Raw genomic sequence first — 25,349 nt, 5'->3', positions numbered from 1 at the left:
TTCTAGATCTCACTTCTGAGGTCCACATGGAGCTCAGTACAGTATGTGTTGACAAGCATGAGGTTGAAATTAGTCAATAACTAAAGATCTTCCTTTCATCTCCTGTTTCCCTCTCTCCACTACTCCTGACTAAACACACACACACACACACACACACACACACACACACTCTTAAGTCATTTGTGTGGGGGGTTGGGGTACCTCCTTCAGAGTCACTTTCCTGAAAGAACTCATTGCTTACATTGTGAAATACTGTGCACACCCCACAATGGTTAATGGCCAGGGGGAAAAGAAATGGCAAGAAGGAAGGGAGCAAAGAATGAATACCATTTTGGATGGGGTCAGTGTCCTTCCAAATTTATTGTCCATGAAAGGGTAATGTCTGGCTTAGAATAAGCTTCCACGTGGGGCTCGGAACCAGCGAAGCCAAGACTTTGCCCTCGGCCTCACCCCCTCCCTGCTCAAGCTTAAGCTGCAGGAAACTCCCAGACATTCTCCAATCAGAAGTAAGCAGAGCTTGTTACCCTGGGTCATCCCAGCATCTCTGCCATGAGCTCCCTGAACCATGTGTTCTCTTTCCAGATCAATAGGAAGATCTTCATCCTCTCTAAGCTCCCCACTAACTCCAGCATCCAGTGTTTTGCTAGTCTTCGGGGGCATAGGTGCAGGGATATACAAGGAGGAAATTAGCAATCATCAAGACCTGCTCTCTAAACCAACATACTAGGGAATTTCCAAATGTTATCTCACTTAATCCTCACACCACCCCTGTGAGGCAAGCAGTATCATCTGTTTCCAGATGAGGACATTAGATTCAAGGTCACATAGCTCCTAAGTTTCAGAGCTGCTATTCACATTCAGGTCTGTCTGACTGCAGAAGTCCCAGCCTTCCTGCTGCATACACTACCCGAACATGGTCTCTCTTCCCTCCCTAGAGTAGCCAGCAGCACAGGGGCCATCTGCAATTGGAAACCAAGACACGTGGGCCTGCCTGACATCCCAGCCATATTTTAGCTTATTCTGTGTGGATGGGGGACTCTACATAACTCCACCATCCCTCCTGCCCTCACCTCTCACCCTTCGCTGCAGCTCTCCAGATCTTTTCATATCTGGAAGGCCTTCACTGGAGTTCTATGAGTCATAGCTGGAGACTCAACCTTTTTTCTTCATTATAGACCCATGCAGAAAGGCCAGGCCAGGTTCCAAGAGAACCAAATTTTGTGAAATGCAGCCCAGCATGACCTGCAATCTGATATTACTTTTAAAAGAAAATCCCAGGGCAGAGTCTCACAGTGGAAAGAGCTGGAGACCCTGCAGCTGCCCGGTCTGAGGTGGTGTGTCCTGAAGGGTCCTCTTTACTCCCTTTCTGGAGAAGTCCTTTCCCACCACAGCTTTCCTTTATGGCCGTGCTCTAGATATTCAATCCTGAGGAAAACGGAGAATAGCAGTATGCCAAGCTCTTGCCACTCCAGGCTGCCACACAGACATCGCCCTTTGCCTCATTCACAGCCCCCTGGAAGGCCTTAGGTGGGCAGCTACTTTCTGTAGGATGCCTTCCACTCTTCCTGTGCACTCTGAGCATAGACTTCTACCTTGATCCTCTCTGATTATAGAGCTGGGAAAATGCAAACAATAGGTGCAAACACACAGAAGACTTTAAGTGCATTGTATGTACAGGAGCTACTGGTATCTGGCAGGACATGGAGAACGTATTATAGAATGGAAGATGTGGCTGAAGAAGTGATGGATGCCAGAACCCAAAGGCCCACAAAGGCCAGGCCAGGAAATTAAGGACTTTGCCTTGGCAGCGGTCAGAGCCATGGAGGGTTCTTACAGCAAGCACTTAGCCACCTCATTAAGTATGTATATTTTCTTCCTGGCAACCAAGAGGAAATGAGATTTACAAGGAGAAGCATGGAGACCCTGTGGTTAGATTGGGTGAGAGACCATGGAGCCCTGCTTAACACCTACTGTGGAACACACAGATTCCAAAGGCACCCTTGGGGCCAGGGGACCTTATTTGGTATATGTGGTAAGTGAGGAAAAGGGACAGTTGAAGATGCTTACAAGATTCCTGGCTGGGTACACAGTAATTCCATTAACCTTGAAAGAGAATCTGGGAGGATAATTGGGTTGGGGTTGGGAAGAAGAAAAATTAAGAGTTCATTTTTAGACACGGTGAAATTTGAGGTGCCTGAGGGACATACATATGAAAGTAGAGATGTCCAGAAGTGATTGGATGTATGACTGACGCTCAGGAGAGAGGTCAGAGCCAACCATATAGATTTGGAAGACATCACTAATGGAGACCTTGGGAATCCTCTTGCAAATCAAATAATCACCACCTCATCTAAATTTTGGAAATCTAGATTTTTGCACACCGGTTTTGCTTTAAGCAAAGAAATTGCAAGCTCCACATCCCTTCTAAGCCTCGTGGCAGGGTAGCTGTTTAGAGGCTTCCCCTGCCTTCAAACTCCCTTGTCACCTACCCCACGTGGTGGCAGCATCGGACATAGCATGGAAAGAAGACTCTCATGAAGACCCAACCTTCCCCAGATACTTTCCAAGCCTTGAGGACCTAGTATAATGACTCCAGGGGATAATATTTCTCCTAGTTTGAAATCCAGCAGGATGAGCTGGAACTACCCATCTCCATAACATGTACCTTCATGCCAAGATCATAATACCTGCTAATAATTTACAAATGAGGTTGGGAGTCTTCTTCCTTTAAACAATATATGGTGACTTGTGTTTCGAGCATTTCTGTGCCAATAAACTGACCCTACAGCAGTTCAGCACCAGAAACCATGTGTCTGACCATAACCCTTGGATACTGGAAGGAAAGACTGCACTAACTTACCAGGAAGAGGACACTGTCCTGTACAACCCGCCAGTGCCACTGCGAATCCACAATGTAATCTCCCACAGGCTACCTGCAAGACGAAAATATTTTTAGGCTTTCCAGAAAGATTTCATTTCACAGTTGTTTTTTTTTTTTTTTTTTGAAAGGTTGTAATTAACTGCAGTGAGCAAAAGAATGTATTTTTAAAAATAAAAGTGGGGGAAGGAGAGAGGAACCAATTGCCACACTTTCGTCAGTTCCTTTGGGTAGGTGGGTTCATGTCATCCAGGTGGCTGGGGGAGGAGATGGAGGTGCTGCTGAAGCTCAGTTCAAGTGGATCAAAAAGAACCAGGAGCTAAGAGCAAATTCTCTCCCGATGCTGTGCACAGAGTTGAAGCAGCCCCCTCCCTGTTTCTCGTTGACTAGGGTCTATCCCCCAAGACCCAGGAGTCTCAGACCCCTGAGGAAACTGTCTGTACCAGAGAAGAGTGGAGGAGTCAGAATATATGATAATTTGGGGGGAGGCGGTACCAGGGATGGAACTCAGGGACACTTGACCACTGAGCCACATCCCCAGACCTATTTTGTATTTTATTTAGAGATAGGGTCTCATTGAGTTGTTTAGCACCTTGCTTTTGCTGAGGCTGGCTTTGAACTTGTGATCTTCCTGCCTCAGTCTCCTGAGCTACTGTGATTACAGGTGCATGCCACCATGCCTGGCTCATTGGACCACAAAGCATGAATTTGTTCACTGGGATCTGATGGGTCTCAAAAGAACTGCATTTTTCCAAGAGCCTGATCTCTTCCCAGACAGAAGTTTACCCTGTGGGAGAAATGGATTCTGCCATTACTTTTCCTATTGGGTCAAAGCAAAATGAGACATTCAGCATTTGGTGACTGAATTGGGAAATGAATAAATAAATGATCCTTTGCTAATAGGAAGACAGCAAGGATTTGGAAAACCCTAAAGTTATTTCTTCTTGGTCCTAACATCTAACATATGTCATAGGATTTTTTTTTTCCCAGAATAATGGCAATCACACTCCAGGTCTTTGATGGTTCCCCTGCAGCCATACCTAATCTCATCCCTCACTGAGCTCCCACCCCATTTTCTCTCTATCTTATCGCAATAGACCCTGAATCAGTGTTATTTATGAGCCTTTGTTATCTTATCCTCCCGACTGTAAGTTTCTTGAGGGCAAATCTGCAGTGGTATTCATCATTGTACCCCCCACAGGATCCAGCACATAGGAATGGCAATAATAACACTGTCACAGTCACAAAACCCTTCTGGTTTATAAAATGCTCCCAGCACACCTTGTGTTGGGGGTTCCCAAGCTCCCTGCAAGGTTGGTAGACATGATAAAACTCTCTTTGCAGCTAAGAATTGAAGTTCCAAGAGATTATGTGACTTGATCACAATCAGGCAACTCGTGCATTAGAGATACATCTCAAACAATTCTTTTCTGCCTTGAGCCAGAATTCTTTTTTTTTAATTTTTTTTAAAAGAGAGTGAGAGAGAGAGAGAGAGAGAGAGAGAGAATTTTAATATTTATTTTTTAGTATTTGGTGGACACAACATCTTTGTTTGTATGTGGTGCTGAGGATTGAACCTGGGCGGCACGCATGCCAGGCGAGCGCGCTACTGCTTGAGCCACATCCCCAGCCCCAAAATTCTTTCTGATTTACTTTTTTTAATAAATGGATGAATGGATGTCTTAACCAAGGAAGTAGTGCAAAACAGAAGATGATGTCAGGATCCTAGATAAACTTAAAAGTGTAGAAGACATACAAAGTTCACCCAGAGTCCAAGTGTCTCTCAAAGTCCTTAAGCACCATACCAACCCCCACCAGCCTAGGGGAGGGGAAAAAGGCTGTTGCTCCATTCCTGTGGCTGACCAGGTTGACTAATGGCAATTCTCTCTTGCAGATTTTGACAGTATCAGGACCACCCGAAGGAGGAACTCGAGTGACCATCCATGGCGTGAACTTGGGCCTGGACTTCTCCGAGATCGCTCACCATGTGCAGGTGGCTGGTGTGCCCTGCACACCCCTCCCAGGGGAATACATCATCGCTGAGCAGTAAGTCGGCCCTAGCTGGCCTATTTCCTATTAATGCTTCAGGGTGGAGACACTCCTCTTCCTTCTTTGGGGCTTTTCCAGAATCCATCTCCCATCACCCCCTTCTGCCAAGCAACCTGTCCTAGAAACCCTCCCAGGGCACTCCTACCCACCTCCACCTTCAGAAGGTGGAGTTTTGCTTGATTTCCTGTTCCCTGACTCCTCGGGCATCAAGGCTCTCGGCACCAATCCTGCCCTTCATTCAGTCCATGCCTGCCCGCTGGCATGACTGAGCCGGTTTCCCGACAAGCTCAGGCTCCTCCTGCCAGCCCCCACTGGAATGCATCCTGCACGGTGGGCTGCGGGCAACAATTTGTTTGGTGCATGGTGCTCTGACAGCAGCTTAATCCGAGCAGGGCCTCCGCCGGAGCAAATTCATTTATTTCACTAAGGGAAATGCCAGCTGGAAATTAGAAAATAGGCATGTAGTGGCGGACAAGTGACCAGGGCTCCAGGAGTGACATATGTTCCAATTTGGGGTGTTCATTTGGCAGTGGCAGCCGCTGTGAGTTGGTGGGCAGGAGGTGGGCACGAAGCTGGGGATGAGAGGATGGAAGGCGGGATGCCACCCCTCCACAGGAAGAAGGGAGGGAGCCATCAGATCATTCTGCCTGATTCGCCATGTGAAGTTGGGTCAAGTGATTCCACTGAGGATGCAGCTTTGCATGAACTACTTGGAGCATAACAGGAGCTTGACTTTGGGGCAGGGGTTTCCCCTCCCTTAGCCTCACTCCTCTGCAGCCTTAGGTCCTCCCCTTTGACCTCCTGAGAACCAACCCTCAATAGCAACCATAAAAATCTCACCACTGTATCTTTCTTTCATCCGCTCGTTTCAGTTAAGATAATATTTTCTCATCCATTATCTCATTTTTAATTGCTCAGGGCCCTGACCAGGAAATTATTGTCATTGCCATTTTGCAAAGCCAGAGAGTGAAAGACTCAGAGAAGTGAAATAACTATCCCCAGTTCACTAGGCGCACAAGGCAGAATTCGAGTTCCAGTCTTTTGACCCCTGGTCTAGGGTGCTTCCTTTCCATAGCAACTGTGGGCAAGACTCCTAGACAGGAGAGGCCTGAATATTCCATGATTCATCGGCATGTGGCTTTGAGACTCCAAGGGACCATGATTCAGTATGGCCCAGAGAAGTGTGAGAGGCAGAAGGGGTGAATCCTCAGACTCTGGGTACTAGGTGATGGATACTGACCACAGACGTGGAAGTAAAAGAGCTAACTTGATCCCTTCAATCCTTGCATCCAATCCTTCACTGACAACATTATCCTTGCAAGGGATGAGACTTGGCGGAAATGCTGGCTAGGCCTACAGGAAAGAGATGACAGAGGGTGACAAGGAAAATGACAGAGTTGGTAAGAGCTGCCAGGGAGGAGCCAGGACAGCCTTCAGAGGCCCTCACAGCCAGACAGTCTCCACAGAGGCCAGTTTTGTGCCAGACTACACTAGGCACTCAGTCATCCTGACCCCAAATCCACCCCGGCCTTGGGCCTCTGGATACAGACCAGACTCCAACTTGTTGGAAGGGTAGGAGGGGTCAGACTTTTAGCTGAGAAGTGCAAATTGCTGGGCAGCTGGACCACAGAATCTCATGAGATGTGGAATTAAACTGCATTTTAGCCCCAGCTGCTGTACTGACCAGCCCTGAGACCTCAGCAAGCTGTCCAGTCTCTCCGAACTTCATCAGCCTAATGTGCCATACAAATGTAAAGAAGTTGAGTTCTGTTTATGAAATCCAACACACTGCATTCACCCAGGGCCATGAGGGAGAAAGTGTCAAGAGAAACTGGAAGTGAGGATATGAAAGGAGCCTTAGTGGGTGAATGGTCACCAAGATCCCTTGCCAAGACTGGTGGTGATCCTAGAAAACCACTGCCATCCTCGGGCATGGGACAGGCAGGAGGCTGTGAGCACACCCTGTGCCTTGCTGGATGCAGCCCTGGTTTCCAGCCGTGCCAGACTCATTACCACTCTCGAGGTTTCAGAGTTTGTTAACATCATTAAAGCCTCCATCCCGGGTAGTGAGCAGCAGGCACAATCGTTACAGATGTCTGCAAGAGATGAATTTGGCTAAACGGGCTCAGTGCAGAGTCCTGGGCACGGGCAGCATTAGCGGGCACAGTAATGATTCACCATATGTTTGTGCCGTGCCATCTATCACTCAGCAATTAGGTTAATGTTGGTTAAAGGGCCCTGCTTAGTCCTGCAATCAGCACCCCACAGGTCTGAGGAGGAGCCGGATGGTTCAGTCACAGGACATTTTCTGAGTAATGGGACACAGGTTGAGGGCGCTCTTCAGTGCCTCCTGGGATGGGGGCTCTGTGCAAGGCAGACTAAGTTCAGACCACCCTTCCTCTTGCCTGCTTTATATACCTGTGGACTCAGACCCAGCTGGATGGATGTGAGATACATGTGCCTACCACACCAGGGAATAGGCGACAGTCACACCAATCTGTGGGAGGTGGTTGTGGTATAGAAGCTAGGGCACTAGGCTAGTTAGTGCCAGGAAACTGGAGGTTAAGATATAACTCAGCTATTTGTGAACTAAGTGGCTTTGGGTAAGTCACTTTGCTCCCTGATCCTCAAATGTCTCATCTGAAAAATAAATATGAAGAATAGATGATCTCTACAATCAACTGGATGGTCTTTGGGTTGCTGAAGCAGTCTGTCTCCTGGAATCTGCAACATCCTCCATTAGAAAGCTTATCGGTGGCACTTATGTATCTCCAGAATACTCTGTCAACCAGGAGTCAAACCTTCAAATGTCAACACTAGCTAGTTTGGTCTATCTCCTCATTTTACAAAGAGAAAATCTAGACATCTCTAACTGGTGCCTCCTGATAATACATAGGGCCTGGAGCCACCAGAGACACAGGGAGGAAACCAGGAAGGTGGGAAGCCCCCTGAAATCAAACCACAGCACCCAGCATGTAAAGCCTAGAGGAGGAAGTCACATGCGCCAAGGCCTATGGTGGGTCCACAATCAAGAAGGAGGCAAAGTGGTTAGCTCTCAGAGCCTCAGGAGACCAGCTGGGTCTTCCCCACTACGCTCTGTCAAAACCTCAACTCTGTCATGGCTCCCATGTATGTACTGTCCCCTCCCTACAGACATCCAAAGCATTCCATTAAATGCTGTGTCAATAGAATGGAGTGGTCAAAAGTCCATGAGCTTTGGAGTCCAACTAACCTGTATTTCAATCAGCCACTTACTGTAATTGTGGCTATAGATAAATCACTTAGCATCTCTGAGCCCAAGTGTCACTGTCTGTAAACTGGAGATACCAAGACCCTCCCGATAGCAGAGTCGGAGGATGGCAGGAGATCCTGCTCACATTCCCATTCAGATCTTAGACCTACCCACCCAGACCCTTGCCCATGGCCTCCTGCTCACCACAGCCCTGTCTCACCCACTCCCTGAGCAAGGAAAGAGCTCAGCTGCAATGTCCAGGAGGACAACCGGGGCTAGCTCTGGGTGCTCACTGCAGCTCAGCTTCAAGCCCCTTCCTCATGTGCCACTGTGCAGGGACATTCAGAGCCAACTGCAAATGCTTAGCGTTGCACGGATCAGGGAGCTTCCATTCCATCTGTTGCTCTTCTCCCAGGTTCTTGACAATACACGATGAACCCATGAAAATGTCCTGGGAAAATACAGTGCACAGAAGCCCTAGCCCAATGTCAGCCTCCTACAGGGACAGCGGCACAGGGCCACACGAGCACTTCTCCTTTCCTGGACAGGCCCAGGAAGTTTCAGTGTTGCCCGTGACCTCTCACGTGTTCTCCTGTTTCCTTTTTCCCCATTTTCAAGCCAGTGATGATTTCTTCCCCTTATTCTTCTCAAGGATCGCTCCTGCAGCGTCCAAGGGCAAAGGAGTCAGGAATAAGTGAGCCCTGATTAGCAGAGGGGAGGGGGCTTATCTGCCTCCTCTTCTCTCCCTGCCCCCATCGCCTCCATAAATAGTGGACTCTCCTCTGCAGCTCATTGAGGGTGCAGGGCATGGATTATAGGGTAGCAGGGACCAGCCGGAGCAGGTGCCAGCGCCCACGAAACAAGATGGAGGAGTTGCTACTCCACCGCAGGTAGCAGTAGGAAAGGAACCGCACATTGTACGTTAAATTAAGCTTCTCAAATGCTCCACTAATGAGCTTTAGGGAGACAGTTACGTGTCAAATACTAATTGATCATCACCATCCTGTTTATTCAGGCTCATCATTAATTTATTTATTCATAGAGAAAGGGAAGGGAGACTATTCTTCCATGCACGTTCAGTACTTTCTTGTTGCATCTAATATGCTAAACGTAATAAGACAGTTATTGCATGTTAAGTCAATATTCGCCAGGAGTGAAAGTACTTATTTAGGATTAACAGTTATGAAGGAGATGGAGACCAGCGGCATGCCGTGTGTGTAAGCATGCAGCGTATTTGTTTAATGCAAGTTTTATTACATCGAAATGAAATCTCTGTTTAGTTACCTTCCTTCCTAGAGAAGCTGTTGAGATAAGCATCACTCAGTTAAACATGGATCTTCCCCACCGTGCCAGGATAATGCTGGGGATTAGCAGAGAGGGGGCCTGTTTTTCCGACTCCCCACTAAGCAAACCTACCAGAGACACCAGGCTGCTCAGAACTCTCAAATGGTGTGGGAGACAAGGAAGATTCTTCCTTCCCTCCATTTCCAGCCTAATTTTTGCTGAGCCCAGAGGGACCCTCTCCCATCCAACTCAGGTCCAGGCGAGAGGTACCCCAGGCCCTGATTTCTTCAGGCCCTCCCCTGTCCTCCAGCTGACCCCCCCACCTTGCTAAAAGGCTGCTGCGGCTAAGGCATCCAGTTGTCTAAATGTGACTGTGTCACTTATCATAGGCGCCAGGGAAGTCTCGCTGGGGGTATTGATCTGGGCTGCTTAAGAGAGAGCACCACACACCTCTCCCCGCGAGCTCTCCTGTTAGTGTGAGACAGGACTTCCAGCCCAGGGCCAAGTCCACTCTCTTGCCTACCAGCTTAGTGTGCTCAGACCTTGATTAAGTGGGAGTCTGGTGTCCACTGCTGGCCTAATGAACTCATCCACCTCCCACCCCTTCTCCTGCCGCCACAGATCTGCACCCCTCCCATTTTCCTGGGAGCTCCTGTTTAGAGCTCTGCTCTCCCTATATCTCACCAGATTATCTATCCCCCTTTTAAAAACTCACAGCAGGAAATAGACCACAATTGAATCAACTTGGCAGATAGGCCTCACCTGCTCTTTTAGAGAGAGTGGCCCTGTTGGCTTGTCACATAGCAGAGGATACCAATTAAATTGCTGCCGCTAGATCTCTCTGTTGGACATTCAGTCTATTCCACCAATACGGGGAATCTACCCAAGGTTAGGCACCATGCTAGGCACTGGGGAACACAGGCTTGGTCACAGAATTCAGCAACATAGTATAGCAAAGGTACACAGGGCTTTAGAGTAATCGAATCCAACCTCCCACAGCCCAAATGAGAATAAAGCCCAGAGAAGGAAAGCCCTGTATCCCAGGTCACACAGCTAGATGGGTGACCTAGCTAGGTTCTTGGTTCAGCACTCCTGAAAGACTGTGCCGAGTCATTCACTATGACCGGATAGGCAAACTGGCAGGGTTTGCTCACTGGAAGGTTTGCTCTCTCCTCAGGATCGTCTGTGAGATGGGCCATGCCCTCGTGGGAACCGCCTCTGGGCCAGTGCGCCTGTGCATTGGCGAGTGCAAGCCAGAGTTCATGACCAAGTCTCATCAACAGTACACCTTTGTGGTGAGTGCTGGGTTGAGGGCTAGGCTGCGGGTACCCAGCAAGGGCACACACACACCTGTTCCCGACTTCTCCCAAAAAGGCTCCACATGCCCCTCCCCTCCCAAGCTTCTCCCAAACTATAGAGAAGACCAGAAAAAGAGGACTTCTGGCCTGTCTTGCTGGAGTGGGATGGACGTGTGATTAACAAAGCTGTGGAGACGTTGGAGTCCTGGGGGGGGGCACAGGTCAGAGTTCTAAATAAGGCCAAATGGAACTTTCTTAGAAAGTGGATCCTAGATGTGGAGGGCTGGTGGCTGCCCTTTGTCCCTTCAGTGTGATATCTTGGACTAATTCCAGCCTAATGAGGACACATGGCCTGAGGGACCTAATTCACTGGGTCCATATTTATCCTCATGTTTTGTTTTCTGCCAATGATACTTGAATGAGATCTAGCGGGGATGTGCCTTTGTGCACAGGGCCAGGAGAGGTGGGCCTAGGAGGGCGTGGCTCTGTGTGTCAGTACGGTTACACACACACACACACACACACACACACAGTTACACACACTCATGCCTGCAAACACCTCTTTATACTCAGCCAACAGGTAGTAGGATCACAAAGGCTTTCTGTTAGGCTGGCGCTAACTTCACACAGAATCAATAACTTGCTTCCGAGGCCCCGGTGCGTTCCAGGGCTAAATTCATACTGAATCAATAACTTGTTTCTGGGGTCCCGTAGTCCCTTTTCTAACACTACTTACGTTGCCACGTTGAATACTTCATTAAAAGTTTTAACACTAGCAGATGGGGTCAAACCGACCTTGCTAAGGGTTTTGAAAAATCATTAGGCGGCGAAATTCTCTTCTCTCTCAAACATTTTTACTGCTGATTTTAGGTTTTCCAGGCCTTTGTCTTCTCATCTGGGCATTTCTACCTTTTTCTCGTACTTTCCTCTCAGAATGGAGAGTACCACGGCCTATCTTAGGCCTACTGCAGATGAGAGGCAGACAGAAGAGTGAGATGAGGAGAGAATCGTCCATGGGAGAGCTGGTGGGGCTTTAGGAACAACCCAGCGCCCCTTCCTCCCTGGACAAGGGAGCAAACTGATGTCCAGAATGATCCCGAAACGTACCTCAGGGCCCACAGCCAGTGAGTGAGTGGCTAATACAGACTAGAGTTTTTACCTGTGTAGTCGTTCAGTTAAATGTACTTTTCCCTCCATTTCCCTCTAGGCAGAAGTAATTCCTCTGTGATGTAGGCCAGCTACTTCGTCCATCTCAGCCTAGACATGCCTTTTACGTATTAGGCTTACTCTTATAACTCAGTGAGTTTTCTAGAAAGTCCCAGCCAGCAGCATGCCACCCTCTTGGGGAGGGCGGGAGAAGTCATATCTGACATTTACTGATGGCTCTCAGCACTGGAAATCCTAATGTGCTTAGGGAGGGATAAAAGGCCAAGTGTACAGACCATTTGTGGAGGGCTGTAGGCTCTTGGCTGCCCAACTTAGGCAAGGATGCTTTATTCAGCCTTATCGATTTTGTGCCAAAAAAATCAGGACAGGCTCTAGATAGAGAAGCATTTTCAAATTGTTCTCAATTTGTAAACTAATTGATAGATTAGTCAGTGTCACCTCTGCTTTCCCTTCAATGTTATGAGCATAAGACTCCCCAGGGAGTTAATTAATTCCAATACGTGGCCTTCTGCCTTCCCTGGACACGCCCAGAGACTCTTAGAAAGGGTTTCAGCTCCTGAGAGGGCACTTGGGACTGCAAAGCCCAAGAAAAGTACCTCCACTCCTAACAGGAAGACAGTCCCTTCTTCTAACTTTAATTCTAACCCTGGACCTAAGCTGCAAGTATTTCTCTGCTTCTTCCCAAAGAACCCTTCCGTGCTGTCACTCAACCCCATCCGAGGGCCAGAGTCTGGAGGCACCATGGTGACCATCACAGGCCATTACCTTGGTGCTGGGAGCCGCGTGGCCGTATACCTGGGCAACCAGACCTGCGAGTTCTACGGGTGAGATGAACTTGAAACCTGGCTAGAAGACTGCCTCTGGATCTTGTGCCCACACGCTCCTCTGAATGTTCCTGCATAGGCCTGCCCCATTGCCTCTGTGTTATTTGCTACTTCCTGGGCCCAAACTGTTCCAGCCATTGTGAGACATACAATCCACTTGTCAATTTATGTCCCATGCATCACAGGGACTGGTTACTTCAAAAAGTCATTGGAAGTGAGGGCCATGAGAAGGTTCCTAGGAGCTCTCCTAGTCACCATGAGGATTGGGCATTCATTGAGTCCCCACTATAGTGGCTTGAGAAACATGGAGGCTGCATGGTCTGCCTTTTAAGCACAGATACTGATGCTCCAGGAATCCCCTGCATTTAAAAAAAAAAAAATGAACACTTATTATTATCAGCCACTCCTATGAGCCCTGGAGATGCAAAGACTCCTGAAAGAATTCTGAAAGACTCCATGCCTGAGAACTCAGTTTGCCCAGTATTGCCTGATAATAAACTATAAATTCTACAAAAGCAAGCACTGTGTGGTAATCACTGTGCATAGTAAGTATTCAATGAATATTTATTGACAGCCTGACCAGACTGTCTACAGTCTAGAAAAATCCAGATAAGAAGGAGTTCACCCAAAGCCCCTGGAACCTAACCCCTGCTCCACATTCTCTAATCTACTTTTCCAATGTGTTCCTTCCCTGACCCTTCTAGGGTTGGGTCTCAGGTAAAAAGAGGGCACAGGTGAGGGGTGCGAGCCATAGCATAGAGCATAAAGGAACAGCAGAAATTTTCTGGGCCACACCTTTGACCAAGGGAAGTATCTTTTCAAGCCAAAGGGCACTCCCTAGTCCCCATGCCTTTCTTCTCAAACATCATGTTTTCTTCCCATCAGGAGGTCCATGAATGAGATCGTGTGTGTCTCACCCCCATCAGCCAATGGACTGGGCCCGGTCCCGGTTTCCGTGAGTGTTGACAGGGCCCGTGTGGATAACAGCCTGCAGTTTGAGTACATAGATGACCCTCGCGTCCAGCGCATTGAGCCAGAGTGGAGCATTGCCAGGTGAGGCTAATGGTGGAGTGTACCTGGCTGCCAAGTGGCATGACCTCTGTGGCCCAAGGGTGGTTCATGGGAGGGATCCCAGTGGTCGAGGTTCACCATTCCAGGTTTGAGGGATCTCTTACCTAATCTAGCCTCTGCTTGTCCTCAGCGGCCACACACCCCTGACCATCACAGGCTTCAACCTCGATGTCATTCAGGAACCAAGGATCCGGGTCAAGTTTAATGGCAAAGAATCTGTCAATGTGAGTAGCCATTGGTCCACCCCAGTCCTCAGTTATCACAGTTCCCTGTGATCTATGGGTCAGGCATAGAGACACCTAGATACTGGAGAGGGGAATCGGCTCAAGACTCTGGGCCTGGAATCAGGATCCCAAATACCAGAGCTTTAAAATCATTTTTATAATTACAGATAATTTCTTGTCAGAGGTGATATATTGAGTGTATAGTTTCAGAGCTTATGACAGAGCATAAAAGGATTCCTGTTTTATGGCACGTTCCCTTCAAGGTTCATTGAGAAACGCTGGGTGGCTGGGGGAGAGATTCTGGCTCCGCGTGCAGACATTTCTAGATTGGAAGCAGGACTCTGCCATCTGTTAGCTATACAACGATGATCAAGTCACTTACTCTTTCTGATCCATGTGGTACATGGCGGTGCTAAGACTCGCTTCGCAGATTTGTAATATGGCAGCCCTTGGCCAATGCTTGGTTGGCATTTGATAAATATTAGTCGCTTCGGACAAATAATTCTGACCTTGCCCAGAACCTAATTGCTGGGATGATCAGGTTGAACATTTTACTTTATTCCTTTGCTCAGGGCCACATAATTTTATTTCCCACCCCACCAGGGTGGGTTTTTGTGAGTTTAAAGAAGTTCTCTTATTCTGATGAGAACAGAATATCTGATAAGTTATCATAAAGTTTTCAGTTTGCTCTAGTGGCTCCATTTCACTCTTAAAGCCAGTATTTTCTGAAATATTATTATATTCACCATTATAGCCCAGATGATGCTGTCAAGGCCATTGATTTTCATAGGCAGTTCTGTGATTACTGCTCTGACCTTCAGAGGACTGGAGGGGCTAAGATGGAGATGCCAAAGATGGTGTCATCTCTTCTCTTATCCTTGACCATTCCCAGCATGCTTAGAGACCGTTAAAATTCACTAAATGATGGAGTGCTAGAACACTGGACCCGAAAAGTTCTCAGGGATCATCTGGTCCAGCCCCCTCCTTGCATAGCTGACTGAGGAAACTAAGGCCAGATAGATAAATGACTTGCTGCAACCATAAAGGTGACTGGTGGCAGGGCCACGCTAGATCCCAAGCACCTGGACTGTTCATAACTAGACCACAGCAATGCTGGTGAGCCAGGTATTCCCATTATGCCAGACATAGGAGCACACTTCAGAACCCACCACAGTTGGTCACACACTTCCAGTTAGGTGAGCACAGGCCTCTTCCCCCGGGTGTAGGCTGGAGCCATGGGAAAAGAGCCTGTACCCCATTTGGCTTCCGTAAGAATCTAAGTGTTCCCAGAAGCTCACAGATCACCCCAGAGTCTTCTGGAGGAGGTGAGACGTAGAACTGGGAACAGTCCCAGACAGCCTTGATGGACAAGCCATCTCCCCAAGAAAATTAAACACATGTTTTAAAATAGAGTTTATTATTATTCAGACACAGCAAGGCCAGAGTGTAGTTTGTCCTACACACAGAGCCGAGTTCGAGAAGAAGGGGGCCATGCCATGGGGGCCACGTGGGGAAACCCCAGCTCTATCAGGAGGCAGGGGGAGAGGAGAAACGGCAGCTGGAGTCTCTGTTGAGGTCTCGGCAGGAAGGGATAGGCATGCAGGGCCAAGGGTTTCAGATCAGCTGGTTGGAGTCATTTCAGTGGCTCTGTGCATAGGGACTGTCCTCCCTGGTTGGTTGGTACTGAGCCCTGGGGTGATTAGGGAATGTAGACAGTGACTCGGTGTAAAAGGAGATGGTTAGAAAGTGGGGCTGGGTTGATTGGTTTGCATCTGAAAGGCATGTCCCTGGCCGGCAAGTCCTTTGCCATCTCTAGGAATTGGCAGCTCTTTCCAAAGAGCTGGGTCCTAGATGCCAAGCTTCAGTATACAGAAAACAAAGGACATAATGACCACCATACACAGAGAATTTTCTAGAGTGAGTACCTGAGTGACAAGAGTGACCCCCGAAGCCCACAGTCTTCATCCCAGGGAAGCCAATGGGAGTGAAGACTGATGGGGCTTGAGCCTCAGGTCCCCGCGCCTCACGGGGACTCATTGGCAGCCCTGGCAGGAATCTCCCCAGCACTTTCCCCAGCCCCCCACACCATGGATCTCAGGGTTTCAAGGAACTAAGATTTAGTTCCACCTCTGGAGAGCTGGGGGCCCTGGGCCTCCCTGCCTGGAGTCCACAGGCCTGCAGGAAAGGCCTGTGGGAACACAGCGTCCCTCAAGTCTGGCCCCACAGTGGGAAACTCAGACCTCTTCCTGATCCTCTGCTTGCAGGACAGAGGGAAGGAAGCACTTTGCCAGCCCCGCCTCCTTGTCATCACCCCTTTCGGGTCCCATCTCAGCCCACCCGGAGCCATCTCTCTTGCCCTTTGGGTTTCGAAGCAACCCGAGTGGATGGCGAGGAGAGCCAGGGCAAAGCTGCAAAGCCCAAAGGAATGTTTGGCAGACAAAATGCGGATGCAGCACAGGGCAGGAAACACAGAGGCCTCTTGTTTGGGACTGATTTGCTTATTCACAGGGAAACCCGGAGAAGCAGGGAGGCCGGTGGGGACAGAGGATGGAGAGACAACTCTGAGTAAAGCTGGTTGCTTCCCTCCTGAGCCAGGGTTTCCAGTCCTTGGCTCCACTCTACCTATTTGACTGCAGCCCTTGCTTTCCTGTGCCTCAGTGTCCCCAGATGCAAAATGAAAAGTGCATCAAGTTCAAAGGGAGCTGCAGAAGTGTGCAATGAAGAGGGCAGGAGTGGGTACCGACCGCTACTACAGCGTGAAGGCCCCAGCGAGCCGTTTGGTTTAAACTGTGGAGCTCCCTCTGGAAAGAGAGGGTTAAGACTTGGACTTGAAGCTCTGACATAATCTCTAGATAAAATCTCTATGCAAGTGTCAGCTCTTTTGCAATTTCACACACAAGTCTTATTTCTGAACATGAAGTCCGTGTGTGTGTGTGTGTGTGTGTGTGTGTGTGTGTGTGTTGGCCAGCTACACAACACGTGTGGGGCCCTGCCAGGACAGTATGTACTTGAGCAGTCCGAGTTCTCAGAGATGCCCTTGGCTATTCCTGGGACCTCCTGGCTCCCAGAGCTGAAACTGAGCTGTGCCCAGTGGGAGCCAGGGGATGGGGCAGGAGTCTGGATTTCCTTCCCAAGGCCTGCATGAGTCCTCTTTAGTGGTTCCTTCAGTCTGGCTGCCACCTGGGGCAACTCCAGAACTAACCACCAGAGGAAAAGGCGGGTGGGGGAGCCAGCCAGGATTTTTAAATGGCAGACCAAAGAAAAAAGGGAAAAGGACAACATGAATTCAGTGTCAATTCTGTAAGAGAGAGAGAGAGCGAGATCCTGGGTAAGACGTGGAATTGCACAGTCCTGTTTATTCAGTAAACACTAACTGAACACCTACTATGTGCTAAGCAGGGCAAAGTGCTCATCTCATACCACTTTCTGCTCCATACTACCCACCTGCCCACACATCCTACACTGCTTCTGTCCTACTTCTTTCTCAAACATCCCCTGCTTCCTCACCCCCAGGCCCTTGAAGTGCTGTTCCCTCCTGGAACTTGTTCCCCCACACCTCCCTCTCTTTGTCTAGATAAGCCTTCTCATTTTTGAGATTAAAGTGCATTCCTTTCTTCCAAAGGAAAACTTGGATGAGTCACCACCACCCTGCTGCAGGCCATCCTTCCCCCATTCACACACACTCCCAGAGTCCCTGATCCTCCCAGGGACTGTGCGTTTCACATCCATTCTTGCATTTCAGCATTGTGTTGTGCCCTACAATGCGGCAGGCTGGTTTAATCAGCAGTCTGCCCCCGGGGTTGGGTCTGTTTCACTCTATGGCCTCAACTCTTAGCACAGTACCTGCCACAGATAGCAGCTCCAGATAATGAGTGAATGAATGAATAGATAAATGAGATTAAAATGCACTTCCGCCCAAATGCCACCACCTCTCATTCAGAACCCCACTATGTGATAAAAATAAGCAAGTAACCCAAAGCCAGCAAACTCAAGCAAGCAGAGAGTAGGAGACGGGCTGTTGGATCCCGGCCTCTGCCCACTGGTGCTCACATTCGAATACTCCTCTCTGGGTCTCATAGGTGTGTAAAGTTGTGAACACGACCACCCTGACCTGCCTGGCACCCTCCCTGACCACGGACTACCGGCCAGGCTTGGACACTGTGGAGCGGCCAGATGAGTTCGGATTCGTCTTTAACAACGTCCAGTCCTTGCTGATTTACAACGACACCAAGTTCATCTACTACCCCAACCCCACCTTTGAACTGCTCAGCCCCACAGGAGTCTTGGATCAAAAGCCAGGATCGCCCATCATCCTGAAGGTGTGGGTCTGCAGAGAGGGGAGTTGCCCCCCCCCATAGACCATGGTGGGACGGAGCACCCCACTTCTCCTGCTTGTCTCTCTGCTCCTCCTGTCTGTGCTTTGGACCCTTAAAGCTTCCATCTCCCAATGGGCAGAGCTTGTTTGAAGGTATTGACCCACTGAGCCACGTAGAGTGCAAGTGGGATTCTCAAATAATGCTTTCGACTGTCTGCTGTTCTGGGGAACTTGGGGAAGCAGAGGTTCTGCAGAGACTTGGGGGTAACTGTTTCCTTGTCTGTGCCACCTCCGTGGCCACAGTGGTCTCCACACCAAGAGCTTGTAGTCTCCAGATGCTGTCCATCCAAGAGTTTTGTTACTCTACCCGCCACTTTGGTTAAATCCCAGGGATCCTCCCCTAGATTTTTCCTTTTCAGGATTTGGTCTTTCCTACTCTCTTCTTCCCTTTCATTATCTCCTTCCTTTGTTTTCTCTCTAAATTGAGGCTCCAAAAACCTTACCATGGAATCATTTATTGGTTCTCTCATTGCTTTCCTTCCTCTTCCTCTGGGCTCCTGAGTGTCTTTTTAAGTACACAATTAGCTTCTGTGGGCAGGTGTCAATCACTCCTGTTAAAATGACTGTTCTCCACAGGGCAAAAACCTCTGTCCCCCCGCCTCTGGAGGAGCGAAACTCAACTACACAGTGCTGATTGGAGAGACCCCTTGCGCTGTCACCGTGTCTGAAACACAGCTCCTCTGCGAACCCCCCAACCTCACAGGGCAGCACAAAGTCATGGTGAGTGAGCCCCTCTTCCGTTTCTTCCTTCTGTCCCTCCTCCCACCACTGTGCATGCATGATCTGTCATAAAGAAAAGCTCTCTCTTCCACCTCGTTGCCTGACTCACACCCTCAAGTATCTCCTCATCTCCATGTTCTACATTGAAATGGTTAGAAAGTTTAGCACACAAGAAACCGAAGGCAGATACCAAGGCAGGAAGCTGCTCTGTATCCAAATCTGTACCATGTGGTTGTGATCTGTCATGTCCAAGGATCTGATGGCATGCCAGGGCTCTACACCTGTGTGCATCCGTGTGCGTCTGTGTGTGTACAATGCACAGGTTCACGTGGGCGGGATGGTGTTCTCGCCTGGCTCGGTGAGTGTCATCTCAGACAGCTTGCTGACCCTGCCAGCCATCGTCAGCATCGCGGCCGGCGGCAGCCTCCTGCTCATCATCGTCATCATTGTCCTCATTGCCTACAAACGCAAGTCTCGAGAAAATGACCTCACGCTCAAGCGGCTCCAAATGCAGATGGACAACCTGGAGTCTCGCGTGGCCCTGGAGTGTAAGGAAGGTGAGTGAGGCATATATACCTCGGCTTCTCGGACCCCCATTCTCCACTGGCCTTATCTCCCTCCTCCTTGCCCATGAGTTCCATCTTCACTGTCAATCTCCCACCTCCAGCCTCGGTTTTTCCAGAAACTTCCTTTGCCTCTAGGGCCACAGAAGCCCTATGAAGAATGCCCACAGGTTGCCAGGTGAGGTGGTGTACACCTGTAATCCCAGTTATTGGGAGGCAGGAGGATTGTGTGTTTGAGGCTAGCCTGAGCAACTGGATGCCATCTCAAATTAAAAAATAAAAATGACGGGGCTGGGGTGGTGGCTCAGAGGTAGAGCGCTCGCCTAGCATGCATGAGGCACTGGGTTCGATCCTCGGCACCACATAAAAACAAACTAATGTATCCACCTAAAACTAAAGATACATAAATAAATAAATATTTTTTAAAAATAACTGGGGATGTAGCTCACTGGGAGTAGAGCACCTCTGGGTTCAATCCCTAGTACCACAAAAAAAAAAAAGAATGGCCACAGGTGACGAGGACCCAGGTCCCCTTGCACCGTTCTTGTCCACCCCCTGCCCTCACTCCACTCACAATCTGGCTGACACCATTTCCCTTTCAGGGACTCTATGCCCCCACAGTCAGAGCCACCCTGATCCATTGTCTCAGGCTAGATCTGCCCAATGGAGCATCTGGCTCCTGTTTAGGGCAGAGTCATCTTCACAGAGTGTGGGAGCAGCAGCTGGAAGGCAGGAGAGCACCTCACCTCTGCTGGGCCCTGTCACCTCCCCCAGGGTTGGTTCCTATCAGTACTGCAGGCTGAGCTTGGAAGGCCACGCTTGCTGGCACTCCTGGCCAGGAACCTGTGTGGGAATGGGGATTGTGATGGCTCCCGGCTCCCACGCAGCGCCCGTCATGGGGTGACTAGTGTACCTGGCATGCTCCTGAGCTGAGGACCTGGCAGGCTCTCTGGGTAAACATCTCAATTAGAAATCAAAACATTTCTCCTTTTGTTGCAAACGTCATTCTCAGAAACAAGCCCTCTGCTGATGTAAGGGAGGTGCTGGCTGGGAGAAGAGCGGCAGAGGCTCTCCTGGCGCCAGGCCCACAGGGCTCAGGCATCGAGGAGACAGGCCCAGGGTGAGACCTCGGAAGCCCTGTGCTGCCCGGGCTTGCCTGTTGACCCAGCATCTGATGACCAGGTCTTCCCAAGGTGTTTGCATCTTGATTCATCCTCTTGCTTAAGAAAGGGCAGCAATTTGCCTGTTTGGGTCTTTGCCAGAGCCCCCAGCCACTTCTTTACCTGCTGCTAGCTCCTCCAAGAGGGTCTGTACTGAATGGCCCAGTTTGGGGTATTCTTCCTTTTTCTTTGTTTTAACCACATTTTCAGTATGTAGGAAGAAAATCAAAATTATAGACAAGCCCAGGAGACAATACAAATTGCCCATCTTCTTAGTACCTAAGAAAAGCAGTGTGTCTGTCAGCTTTCCGTCACTGTAACAAATACACGAGATAATCAGCTTATAAAGATAAAAGGTTTTTTTGGCTTGAAGTTTTAGAGGTTTTTGTCCATGGTCATTTGGCCCTGCTGCTTTAGGCCTGTGATGAGACAGCAGGTCACGGCAGGAGTACGAAGTAGAGCTGAACTACTCACTTCACAGCCAGGAAGCAAAAGAGCAGAAGAAGAAGAGGCTGGGGCCCTGCTCTTTCCTCAAGGGCCTTTTCTCAATGACCCAGGATCTCCCTCCAGTCCCCAATTCAAAGGTTCCTCTACTTCCCAATAGTGCCCACCTGGGGACCAAGACTTTAACCCATGGGCCTTTGGGAGACATCTAATATCCAGACTATAGCAGGCAACCTAGGAATTTCTTCTCCCACCCAGATGCTCCCTTCCCACCCGCCCAGTCTCTGCACCCCAGTTCCCCTTCCTTCATTACAAAGCCAACCTGTTTCACTCACTCCCACAGCTTTTGCTGAGCTCCAGACAGACATCAATGAGCTCACCAGCGACCTGGACCGCTCAGGAATCCCCTACCTGGACTATCGTACCTATGCCATGAGGGTCCTGTTCCCGGGCATTGAGGACCACCCTGTCCTGCGGGAACTGGAGGTAATGCCCATCTCCCTGGATCAGCCGCCCAGGAGGGATGCAGGACAGGGTTTCCCAGGAAGTCCAGATGGGACTCAGCAGCATAGAGTAAGGTGACCCGTGAGGTGGGGCCAAAAGTCGATCCCAGCATGACAGCAGCAGGGCTGTCAGGAATGATCATGGGCAAAGGGGGCACCCGGGCATTTGGGGACAGTGACAGCACAAGGAACATTGTTTGTGAGCTTTTAATTAATGAACTGAGATCCTGACTCATTCTAGAATGGATTTAAGGTGGCTTAAAGAAAGACTTGGGACTCTGAGAGATTTGTTTGCTCACTTGTTGGTTTGTTTTCCTGAAGTTAATAAATCAGGACAGAGGAGATTAAGGGAAGACTAGTAAACGGAAGAAGTCTGAAGGGTGATGTCCTGTGGTATCTTGGGAAATCACATGGTCCCCTTGGCGGGCGGCTCGCGGGGCCCAAGCTCCCTGCCCCCTGTGGAAGGCCAAGGCAGGTGCAGCCTTCAGACCTTTGCTACATCACGGAGCCTCAGGGTGGGGGTACTTAAAGGCCTCATGAGAGGGTCCCATCACCAGCAGGCCCTGCTGAGAGCCGGGGGTAGGAGGCCAGGAGCCTGTCCTCTAAGCTGTCGCCCCTCCACGCCTGCCCCAGGTGCCGGGGAATGGACAGCAGCACGTGGAGAAGGCCCTGAAGCTCTTCGCCCAGCTCATCAACAACAAGGTGTTCCTGTTGACCTTTATCCGCACCCTGGAGCTGCAGCGCAGCTTCTCCATGCGTGACCGGGGCAACGTGGCTTCCCTCATCATGACTGGCCTGCAGGGTCGCCTGGAGTATGCCACTGACGTCCTCAAGCAGCTGCTGTCTGACCTCATTGACAAGAACCTGGAGAACAAGAACCACCCCAAGCTGCTTCTCCGGAGGTCTGACCTGTGGCAGGATGTGGGAGGGTGGCCCGTATCTGTACAGGGACATGGCACCATATTCGATGAGCCCCTGTGGAGCCCGAAGATTCCATTCCCAAAAAAATGGTACCTGGGCAAAGCAGCCTGTCTCCTGACGTCTCCGAGGGCAGGGTCTGTCTGACCTTCTGGCCATCCCAGGGGACTGCAGGGTCTGAAGTTACCCATGTATGACGGAAGAGCCCGTGCCTAGGCTTGGAGTTCAGCTGGAACCCAACCCTGCTGCCTGCTAGCTCTGTGATCTTGGGTCAATGGCGTAACTTCTATGTTGTTTAGTTTCTTCGTAGACACAATGAGGCAGTCACTAGCCATATGAAATAAAATAGAAATTCCTCTATCATGCTGGCCACGTTCCAAGTGCTCAGTGACCCGCCATCTATGTCCAGTGACCACCATATTGGACAGCATAGACAGAAACCATTTCCATCATCGCAGACCTTTCTGAAGGACAGCGCTGATTTAGAGAGTCCGTGTGGCTTCCATGCCCAGCTCTCTGGATTGGGATCATCAGCATCCACCACAAGCCCCAGGTGCCACTTTCCTGGCAGGCGAGAGGGTTGGAGACCCTGCCACCCCTGCCTCCCAAGGCCATGGGGAACCACACATGGCTCTGGAGCTCCTTTGGGCTTCAGGAGTTGGAACGCCCCCTCTCCACTCAGCGCCCCTCCTCCCTAGCCTTCTGCTCAGGAGGTCTCAGGCTTCCAGGCCCCACGTGGGGTGAGGAGGGAAGAAGGATGGCTTTGTTTTATGAGTACTGAGCCCCCATCCTGCCAATCTGAGCATTAGAAACTCTCATTAAGAACTGTTGTATTTAAATTAGAGCTAATCTCAGGCACAATGCAGAGAGCGGGTGCTGGGAGGGCCCGGGGAGAAAGCTACAATTTCTTCTGCCATTGTCACTCTCTCCCAGCCCCAGATTGCTGAGCAGCCCTGGCAAATGCCTGGGATTTACTGCAGCCAGAGGGTATAATTTGCACCACGTGCAGGGAGTTAAAATACCCTTCAGGCATCCCCATTTCCAAGGGTCTGTCATGGCTGCTTTGTTTCTTCCCAAGTGCCCAGATCTGCAAGCCTGGGAATGGGGGAGGGGAGAGAGAAGCCATTCCATTCGCAGAAACAGATCTCCTGTTGGCTAAACTCTTAAGCACTGCCTCTACCTGCAGGGCTGGGATCTGAGAGCCCTAAAGACAGCAGTAATGATAGCTAATATTTACATAGTGCTTGCTGGGGCGCCAGGCGTTATTCTTAGCACTTTAAATGAATTAACTCATTCGATGCTAGCAACAACTGTGTCAGATAGGTGTCATGACTGTCTGCACTTAGAGATGGGGAACTTAACCCGGAGAGGTTAAATTACTTGCCCAAGGTCCCTCAGCCAGTCTGAGAACCCAAGGCAGCCTGCCTCTGAGCATTTGGAGGGGCAGGTACCAGGGATGCAAAGCAGCAGAGAGACTTGCAAGACACCCCCGAGGAGGAGGAAAACTTTTCATCGCCAAGAGACCAGAGGGAGTATAGTACTGGTGCTCCATAGCCTTGTGGGATGGCGGCCTGTTTCTGCATTCCCTGTGTTGGGTGCAGCCAAAGCAGTTTATGGTGCCACCAACCAGCAGGGATGAAAGGTCCTGGCCCTCCATTTTCATAGGAAATTGAGACCCAGAAAGAAGCCACCCCTGGCTCAAGTCTCACTTCTAGTTACATACTAGGAGAGGTGGGCTGGGACCCAGGGATCCTCCTGACTCCAAGCCCTTTATTCTCTCCTGTCCACACAACAAGCCCAGATCCCACCACCAAGACCCCTCCATAAAGGACTGACCCTCATCCTCCTTCTGCCTCCCCCAGGACGGAGTCTGTGGCTGAGAAGATGCTGACCAATTGGTTTGCCTTCCTCCTGCATAAGTTCCTGAAGGTGAGGGGAGTGAGATGGGTCCAGAGCTGGGAGCACAAGCCTGGCTTCCAGGGTTGCATGGGGGTCCCCGCCCCGAGGAACAGGAACTCCTGGGCCTGCATGCTCCCAAGCAAAGCAGGCCAAGGAGGTCTTTCCCACAGCCTCTGCTCAAGAGGCAGAAAAGAGGGGCCCAAGCCCATCCTCCCATGCCTCGCTTGTGTCCCTAGGAGTGCGCAGGGGAACCGCTCTTCATGCTGTACTGCGCCATCAAACAGCAGATGGAGAAGGGCCCCATCGATGCCATCACAGGAGAGGCCCGCTACTCCCTGAGCGAGGACAAGCTCATTCGACAGCAGATCGAATACAAGACCCTGGTGAGGAGGCCACACGCTCAGGGGACAGCACATATACCTCCTGCTCTCATCCATACTCTACCTTCTGACCCCAGAGGCAGTCTGTGGGGGTCAGCACAGAGGTGGAGGGATCAGTCTGGGGCAAGCCCAAGGGGTATGTGAAATGTAGCAAGGTCAAGACTTTCCTGGGCTCCCCTCTCCCCATCTCATTTGGTGAGCCTTAAGAGAGCTCTAGGCCTCCACTTACCCTAGATAATATCGGGGGAAGAAAAAAGGTCACTCCACTCTAGGAATGGGGTAATTACCATCATCACTGATGCACTGATTCCTAGTGGAGAAACTTTGGGAAGTGTGAGACCAGCCCCCGATGCACCTGGA

General features: G+C 50.0%; 1 protein-coding gene across 1 annotated transcript in view; it reads left to right on the top strand.

Moving 5' to 3' along the window:
• Positions 1–25,349, top strand: part of Plxna2 (plexin A2) — a 208,252-nt gene that overhangs the window by 165,581 nt on the left and 17,322 nt on the right. The window contains exons 13-24 of the mRNA XM_046452125.1: positions 4,773–4,924; positions 10,621–10,738; positions 12,596–12,732; positions 13,618–13,785; positions 13,934–14,027; positions 18,107–18,346; positions 18,979–19,122; positions 19,445–19,679; positions 21,633–21,775; positions 22,426–22,694; positions 24,573–24,639; positions 24,846–24,992. Coding sequence (XP_046308081.1) covers positions 4,773–4,924; positions 10,621–10,738; positions 12,596–12,732; positions 13,618–13,785; positions 13,934–14,027; positions 18,107–18,346; positions 18,979–19,122; positions 19,445–19,679; positions 21,633–21,775; positions 22,426–22,694; positions 24,573–24,639; positions 24,846–24,992 — 1,914 coding nt within the window. The remainder of the gene's footprint in view (positions 1–4,772; positions 4,925–10,620; positions 10,739–12,595; positions 12,733–13,617; positions 13,786–13,933; positions 14,028–18,106; positions 18,347–18,978; positions 19,123–19,444; positions 19,680–21,632; positions 21,776–22,425; positions 22,695–24,572; positions 24,640–24,845; positions 24,993–25,349) is intronic.

This window comes from Marmota monax, unplaced genomic scaffold (genome assembly GCF_021218885.2).
Source record: "Marmota monax isolate L192 unplaced genomic scaffold, Marmota_monax_Labrador192_F-V1.1 WCK01_AAM20220418_F8-fsc00105, whole genome shotgun sequence".
NCBI classification, from domain to species: Eukaryota; Metazoa; Chordata; class Mammalia; order Rodentia; family Sciuridae; genus Marmota; species Marmota monax.
Note: the sequence above shows the minus strand (reverse complement) of the source record. Positions and strands in the feature narration are given on the sequence as shown.